General features: G+C 35.0%; 1 protein-coding gene across 1 annotated transcript; it reads left to right on the top strand.

Annotated features, from left to right (window-relative positions):
* The first annotated feature begins 203 nt into the window (after positions 1 to 203).
* ocstamp (osteoclast stimulatory transmembrane protein) lies at positions 204 to 4,883 on the top strand. The gene is made up of 3 exons (XM_053504298.1): positions 204 to 376; positions 1,447 to 2,455; positions 2,952 to 4,883. The coding sequence occupies exons 1-3, from the start codon at positions 204 to 206 to the stop codon at positions 3,417 to 3,419; spliced, it is 1,650 nt and encodes a 549-aa protein (XP_053360273.1). The 3' UTR covers positions 3,420 to 4,883.
* Positions 4,884 to 8,255: the final 3,372 nt, after the last annotated feature.

Below are 8,255 nucleotides of genomic sequence, written 5' to 3'. Positions count from 1 at the left end.
ATTAATTATTGAATTTAATATCCCACTCACACTAATAAGCATAATCACAGAAACTATACCTTTATTTTTATGACAAGTAGGTCCACAGAATGAGAACGCTATATTTGGTTACATTACAGTTTGTACTGTACATGTCAGAAGGCTACTTCTGCTGGCTGTTGAGTGTGTATCATATGAAGTTGAGTAACATCATGACTCAAAGGATGTGTGTTTGTGAACAGATTCCACTTCCATATGATGTTGACAAACGGTCATTTACTCATTTTACCATCTGGATCCCTGTCCTTCAGTTCATCTTTCTATTTTCTTCACTACTCTGCTGTTTATTCTCTGTACACAGCAAAATGTTTCTCAAGACTAACTGGCCCACATTCAGGTTTGTCTTTCCTTTTTTTTTTTGTTTGTTTTTTTTTTTGTCTTTTGATATTTTAACTTTTATCAGTGTGCTTATATTTCATTCAATGCCAACCTGCCAACAATCATTTATAATAATAGGTAATTTTACAAAATAATATTTACTTTAAATATAGAGACTAAAAGGTAAATTTCTTTAAAAGAAGTTTACTTCTGTTCATACAGCCGATTTATTAATTTACAGTTATTTCCTTATGGCACTTTTTGTTCCTCAATCTTTTGGGAGTGGTGCGTAGTAAGGAGTCCATGACAGCACCATATTAAAGCGACAAACTGATCTTAACTTAAATTATTTAAATTAGATGTGTAATTAGATTCTGCCATTTAATGTTTTATGATGTGGTGTATGCAGGGGCAAAACAAATGTAAGAAATACTGTAGGTTATGCTGTGTGTGTGAGTTATGATATATATATAGAGTCAGTCATAAAATTCATACACTCTTCTGGAGAAGTGTTTGATTTAAAATACTAAATTTATTACTATTGTGATATAAAACTAATCCTGATAATGTCAGGTATAAATCCAAATGTCAGTGACAACATTTAAAAAAAATATTGTATATTATTGTAAAATGATTAACCTTTATTGATTTTTTTCCAGTAATTAATTGTTTGTTGATGCAAATGCTTAATGGCTACCAAAGAGAAAGAATCTTAAACAAAACATATCTGATTGTAGAGAGTTTTGTTTAGAAATCTACTATTAAAGTTTCTTAGAAATTTGAAATAAACCTGTAATCAAATTCTGAGTGTACAGTAGGTCATTTTTATATGTTTGCCTGTAGATTATCAACATATTGATGCCCCACATTTTAAAACTTTATCTGGATACTACCTTTTAATTCTAAACTCACAATAACAAGAAAATTCGTATTTCATACAAGATGGTAATGTTGCCTTTTTGTTTTTAACTGCACATTTCTATTGGTGCTTTAATTAGAATTTTTCCAAATCAATTAAAGAGGAAATCTAATTTGATCTAATCAGCAGTACTCTCAGTAATTTCCTATCCTCTGATTATTTCCCCCCAGAGCATCGGTAAGGAATGCCCTAGGTTTCCTCTGGTCCGCCTATTCTACTCCGACCCCAAAAAGTGGCAAACACTTATTTACCCTCCTGCTGCTTTGTTTGGGCATCTCCGCAAGCACTGGTGCTTTACTCTTCCACTGGCTAAATGGGCTGTTAAGGTACCACCCACAGACTGCGGGCATCGCCACAGGAATCTACACGATAGCCATCTTGATCTTTACATTTCTCGTACATCCTTTTCGTTGTGCATTCACACTGATGTTTCCAACACTAGGGACACAACAGGGGCGCAAACTCGTTCTCTCCTTATGTGTAATAATCGTGCTGATTTATGTTCTGCCGAACATTGCCACTAACATAGCTGAACTTACACACCTTGTGAAGTGTACGTCAGAGAACGTCGCTCACAGTGTCCTAAATTCTTCGGCATTAAGCAACATTATAAAGAGCGATTTGGTTTCTAAAGTTAAAAATATTAGGGATTTGGCTTTTACGACATTTGGGGAGACACTAACTAGTTTTGACCACAGCACAGACATTGACGTGACTGGTCTAAGAGAAAATCTAAAAAAGTTAAGCAAACATGTCGGGCAGGATTTTTCCAAAGCCATACATCAACTAGAGGAACTGAAAATCCTTTTAAGCAGAATATTTGCTGCTGGTTTAGTGATCTACCTTTTTATGGATTCAGCCATTTACCTGAAATCATACCTGACATTGATGAGATTTGATAATGTCTACATTACAGGGCTGCTCAAAACAAATGCATGTAAAAGAGGAATCGAAGTAGAGGCGAAGGATGTAAAAAATGGAGTGAATGTCACCAGCTTTAAAATGTCGAAAAGAGAACTCTTTAAGTGTTTACTTCCTGTTCTCATGATCACATTGTACCTGATGATGACAGTCATGCTTCTAGTACTTGACCACATAGTGCATTATGCTGTGGTAACAGGCGGGCATGGACTTTTGGACATTCCACCAACTGACATTTCCTTGGACATTCATTTTAAGGTACGTTTTGCAACAGTTCTTATAGCCTTGAATAACTTTAATTGAGTGTAATTACATACAGTAAGTGGTGACAGGGTTACCATTTTAACCCTAACCATGATGGTAGCAACAATTAATAGGATGATCATTGATTACATTCCTGTGCATTTTAAATGATTGATTATGACAACTGGCAATCGATTTTAATCTTTAAAAAATCTTGACACACACCATATTGCATACATCTGTGTGTATGATCTAACAAACATAAAGTCACACATAGTCTGAGAAACACACACACCTATAATGCCAATAATGTGCAGAATCTTTCACAAGGAGAGTGTGTAATACTAGTTGTTGTATTCATTTGTTGTACATATTTGTAATGTAACCCTTTATCATTTAATTACCGCTAACCACAGAATTTATTATAAAGGTGTAATTTTCCATTGTTCCATAGTAACCAGTAGTTTCCCATTGTAACAGTTTTTGCTTACTGTTGGTAAAATCTTAACAGGTTTATTATAAGCATAACACCTGTGCTATATTTGGCTGCGGACCCTCTGAAGTGGTGAACTTTGCCAGAATGTACAATGCCACCATTAGTTCTGATGTGAATCAGTGCAAGACCAGACCAAGCCAGCTGAATGCAGGTGTGATCCTCGCGCTGCTTCTGCTCTACTTCCTGAGTTACTGTCTCGCTTTCCTGGAGGTCTATGCTCGACGCCTTCGCAGGAAAGTGGCTGCTTCCTTTTTCCAGCCACAAGAGGAGAAAAGAATCACATTTCTTCTTAATCAAATTATGACCAAGAAAAAGAAAAAACAAGCGAAACAGGCGGAACTTGAAAGTAATGAGAACAAGAAGCAGGAAAATGATAAAAGAGTATTAAGGCTTTTGCCTCTTGCTAGATTAACTGCATGCTTCCCAGCAAGAAAAGACAATGCAGTCAAGCATACTGATGAAAACCAGAAGCCAGATCCCTAATTTTACTGGTTGAGACTAATAAGTAGCAATTAACATATATGAACATTTGACTGTTATGTTAAGTTATTATGTTAAGTACAGCACAGCGATGCAGAGAGTAACATAGCAGCTTCACAGCAAAGTTACAGGTACTTAAGTTCTATTCATTGCATGGTTTTTCTGTCTATGTGGGTTTTTCCAAGTTTTATAGTTTCCTCCTAATCCCCAAAAGATGTGGTTGGGGAAACTGGTTAAAAAAGATGAAAGTGAGCAACTTTTGAAAAGAAAAGAAAACAAAACAGTATTATACTGTATACCAATGTTAGTAATTTATATTCATTTTTATGACTTTGTATTCATATCACATTATATTTAATACCAACCAATTTATGATAAGAATTGTAACATAATATTGTTTATCCTACAATTTCCATATACAGGACCTATAGAACAAGGCAAGAATGATATACCACTAAATGTCCACTTGATGTCAGTAGTTTAACAGATTTAAACTTCCTGGCAGTGCATGCTTAATGGAATTTTTGTGGCAAAGTATTATTATTATTATTATTTTTCCCTGTGTGTTTGTAAAGTGTGTGTGCATTTAGATATATGCATACTATATGTAAATAAGTTTACATGTAAATATGTGTACTGTATGTGTATGTGTGTGCTGCAACAGTCAAGAGACTCAGCCTGCATGGAAGTCCTTTAAAAAAAAAAACAAGAAATAAACTGCTGGATAATAATGAAAAAAGAAAAATGAAAATTTACTTCCAATCATTTACAGTACCAGTCAAAGGTTTTTTAATTAGTTTTGATTTATTTTTTACGGTACGTTCTAAAACAATACTGGATTCTATTCAAAATTATAAAATAACACCTTTGGAATTAGGTAATTAAGTATCAACAACAACAACCACAGTCAGTTGTTATTTTAGGACATCTGAAACAAAAAGCTAAAAAAACATCTAATTAGGAGGTGTTTCCTTTTTACTGGTAGTGTAAATATTTGTCTTATTAATTTAAGGGGAATCAGCAATGCTACTTTAATGAACATACTTTGATTAGGAATTGATTTAGTCAGAGGAGGCCCTATCTAAGGTAAACTATTGTAGGGCACAAGCGCACACGCGCACACACACTTACATCCTGTGTAATTTGGAAATTCCAATTAGCCTAATCTACATGTGTATGAACTGCAGAAGGAAGCTGGAGTACCCAGAGATTTCCTCACATTCACACACACACGAAAGTAGAACTCGAATCCTGCAGGAGGTAGCCATAGTGCTAACCACTACTCCATTGTCCAACGCCAGTTGTACAAACCGACATACAATTTTGTATCCTTTAACACAGGCCTGAATCTTATTATTAGTCATATTTTATAAATTAAGTCTCAGACTGCTGATTACTGTCATTGTGATCCCGTGAAAGAGAGCCTGGGCTTTTGTAAAGAACTGTACCTGTTCATATGCTGCAAAATAAAAGGATAAGAGAAAACAGGATATTAATGAAAAGATAATCATGCCTTTTTACTGATTATTCGGGTAATTAGAAAAAGTATAGTTCTATGCAGATATCACATTTCTCTTGCTTAGTAACAGATCCTATGTTAGTTTGCAATATTTTTTTTTTATTTTGTTTAGATGAATGGTTGGATACAAGACAGCTGTACAGCATACAATATCTTAGGTTTATTTTATTTCTTACAAATATTTTATTTTATTTTATTACTATATTTCATTTTATTTTATTTGTTAAATGTTTAACCCTTATCAATACATCACTGCTATTTTTCAATCTTCCAAATTTATTAAAACATCTTTAAGCTCTATACACTTCTGCTTTTGTGGAAATCTACTAAAAGCCTCTAGTGTGTTTTTCTTTTTCACTTCAGGTTTTTCTGATGGCACTACAGCACTTCTTCTGGATAATGCTCTAAAACCCTTTGAGGGCAGTGCATTTTATCATCCAAAAATATATGCGAATTCTTTTGAGAGCTTTGTTAGTTTAGTCCATGCTCAAGCCATCTTTGATGGATATCATTTTTTTTCTGGTTTCTGAATGTGAATATAAATGCATTGCTTGCTGAATGTGGGTATTAACTGTAATTTCTACAGTTAGCTCTTGATAGTGAGTTTTATCAAGTTTTTTTTTTTTTTTTTCAAATGCAGGACTTTCAAAAGTCTCCAAAACCCCATGCCTCCTATTATCTGCATGTCTCCATTTATTTATTACATGTTTACAGACTTAAATAGAGAGCTATTGTTCACAGTTTAAATCCGTGTTAACACTAGCATAATCAGTGCACCTTATCACAGGATTTTACTGGATTTAAACACATTCCAAACACTTCAGTTGTATACTAATGATACTTAATAGAAAGTTTAATACTTTCTTATACTAATGACAGAAACCCTTTTCTTTCTCTTAGACAGAGGTTGATTTCTATAGATATTTTATTAAAAATAATAATAATACATTCCACTCAATATTACAGTAGGCATTTTATTACAAAGCTGATTAAAAAATATATCCTATTTCTCACAACCACAATATTTTTGGATGCATTCACCAGTTAATTCTGTCCATCACATGACAGCAAAGATGGTGACAACTAACACATGGTTTCTCTGAGTCACATGAAGCTGTTGCATCATTTCAGCTGGCTGCTCATGTAGTGTTAGAGGACAGCTGACACAACTTAGAAAAAAACATTTGGACCACTGCATATTTATTAATTCTTGTAAATTTAAGACTTGATTGTTGGCCATTGTCAAGTGTTATTAGTGTTATTGTGTTAAAAAATGTTAGCATAGTTAAATGTGTTAGTACTGTATATAGACGCTTGATAGCTGCAGCACGTAAACAGCAAGATCCTGCCTGTCTTGCATCAACGGTTCAGACTGGTGGTTGTGTAATGGTGGTGGTGTGGGATGTTTTCTTGATATCCTTTGGGCCCTTAGTAGCAATTAAATGACTGAGCCTACCTGAACATTGTTGCTGACCATGTCTATCTCTTGATGCACACAGGATAAGGTGCTATGTCACCAAGCTAAAACCATCTTAAACTAGTTTCTTGACCATGGCAATAAGTTCACTATACCCAGTTGTCCTCCAGTCACCAGACCTCAATCCAATTAAGCACCTTTGGGATGTGGTGGAAGGTGAGATCGGCACCATGATGTGCAGAAACTTGCAGCTACAGTACTGTGTAAGACGATCATGCGAATATGGATAAACCTTTCGAATTTATGGCACCACATGTGTGTGTCTGTACTTTATATGTGTACAACTTTGTTCATGTGTTACTGTAAAATGCGTGGACATTGCATTTATTAAGGAGATTTTAATTGCACACTCATAACATATAAAAAAATACACTGCCATCTATTGAACTTTGATTGTACTAATGATTTTTTAAAGGTTGATTTTATATATATATATATATATATATTTCTTGAACATGCGGTGAGTTCACTGTACTAAAATCTCCCCCACAGTCACCAGATCTCAACCCAATAGAGCATCTTTGTGATGTGGTGAAACGGGAGCTTCGTGCCCTGGACCCACAGATCTCCACCAACTGCAAGATGCTATCCTATCAATGTGGGCCAACATTTCTAAAGAATGCTTTCAGCACCTTGTTAAATCAATGCCACGTAGAATTAAGGCAGTTCTGAAGGCGAAAGGGGGTCAAACACCGTATTACAGTAGTATGGTGTTCCTAATAATGCTTTAGATGATGTGTGTGTATATATAGGCTATATATATATTTTTTTTTTCCCATTTAAATTTCAAATTAAAGCTGAAGCTCAGCCAAATACACCTGTAAAAAAGTTTGTTCAGTAGTTTACATGTGATACTGTATGTGCATAAACAAATAGAAAAACAAGAGAGACAAAAATTCCAACAAACATCTTAATGTGTTCTATTGATGTGTTCATCCTCCAGCAAATTATTATATATACTGTATAAACAGATAAAATATTCACTAAGGTAAGATGTTCATGCTTTGTTCTAAAATTTGTTTTAACATTTCGAGTTTTACATTACATGAATGTCCAATTAGTTTCATATGGTTTTAGTCTGAAAACTGTAATTTTATATCAAAATAATTTCAGCAGAGGTAAAACTTTATCTTGTTTTATTCTTTCTGTCACAAATAGCCTTTATTTCAATGTCTGTCATATTGTGTGTGTGTGTGTGTGTGTGTGTGTGTGTGTGTGTGTGTGTGTGCATACTGTATGCCTGGAGGTCTCTTTTGGTTTCTCGCTAAATTCTAGCTGTCAGTTCCACTCAGAACTGATTCGTTGCTGTAATTTACAGCGCATTCTCTGTTGTAAATTGTAGATTTCATACCACTGAGTGCAGTAAACCAGCAGTCAATTGCACAAAGAGGCCCTTTTCGCTTACTTTATATCTGAATTGTGGGTAAGCAACAGAGTGACATCTCTGCCCCTCTTGCTTCCATTTGGGCTAAGTAGATTTGTGTGGTGTTTCAGAGTCACTGACAAGCGAAAAGATAACACATGGTAAATGGAATCGGCTAGAGAGACCTCTTCAGATTCTTCCAGCAGAACAAATGAAAGCCTCTTGTCATGTCTTATCACTGGCAGGTCCCGCGCAATTACAGCCAGAAGTGGAGGCTGGGGGCACAGGCACTCAGAAATTAGAGTAAAATGGAAAGCTAGGCAGCCAGACAGTGAATAGTAAGAGAAAGAGGATGATAAAGGGTGTGTGAGAAAGAAAGGGAGAGAGAGAGAAGATGAAGAAGAAGGGGACCTGCTGACAGACTAATTGAATCATCATTTGGCAAAATAAATGACTCCCCATTCGCGAGGTTTCAATTGT

The sequence above is a fragment of the Clarias gariepinus genome, chromosome 9 (assembly GCF_024256425.1).
Source record: "Clarias gariepinus isolate MV-2021 ecotype Netherlands chromosome 9, CGAR_prim_01v2, whole genome shotgun sequence".
NCBI lineage: Eukaryota > Metazoa > Chordata > Actinopteri > Siluriformes > Clariidae > Clarias > Clarias gariepinus.
Note: the sequence above shows the minus strand (reverse complement) of the source record. Positions and strands in the feature narration are given on the sequence as shown.

Bases quoted from the DNA above. Each gene is read 5' to 3' on its own strand.
- ocstamp (XM_053504298.1), top strand. From the start codon at position 204: ATGTGTGTTTGTGAACAGATTCCACTTCCATATGATGTTGACAAACGG. The intron at 377-1,446 runs GTTTGTCTTTCC...ATTTCCCCCCAG, and splicing joins ACTAACTGGCCCACATTCAG to AGCATCGGTAAGGAATGCCC. The intron at 2,456-2,951 runs GTACGTTTTGCA...AAATCTTAACAG, and splicing joins CCTTGGACATTCATTTTAAG to GTTTATTATAAGCATAACAC.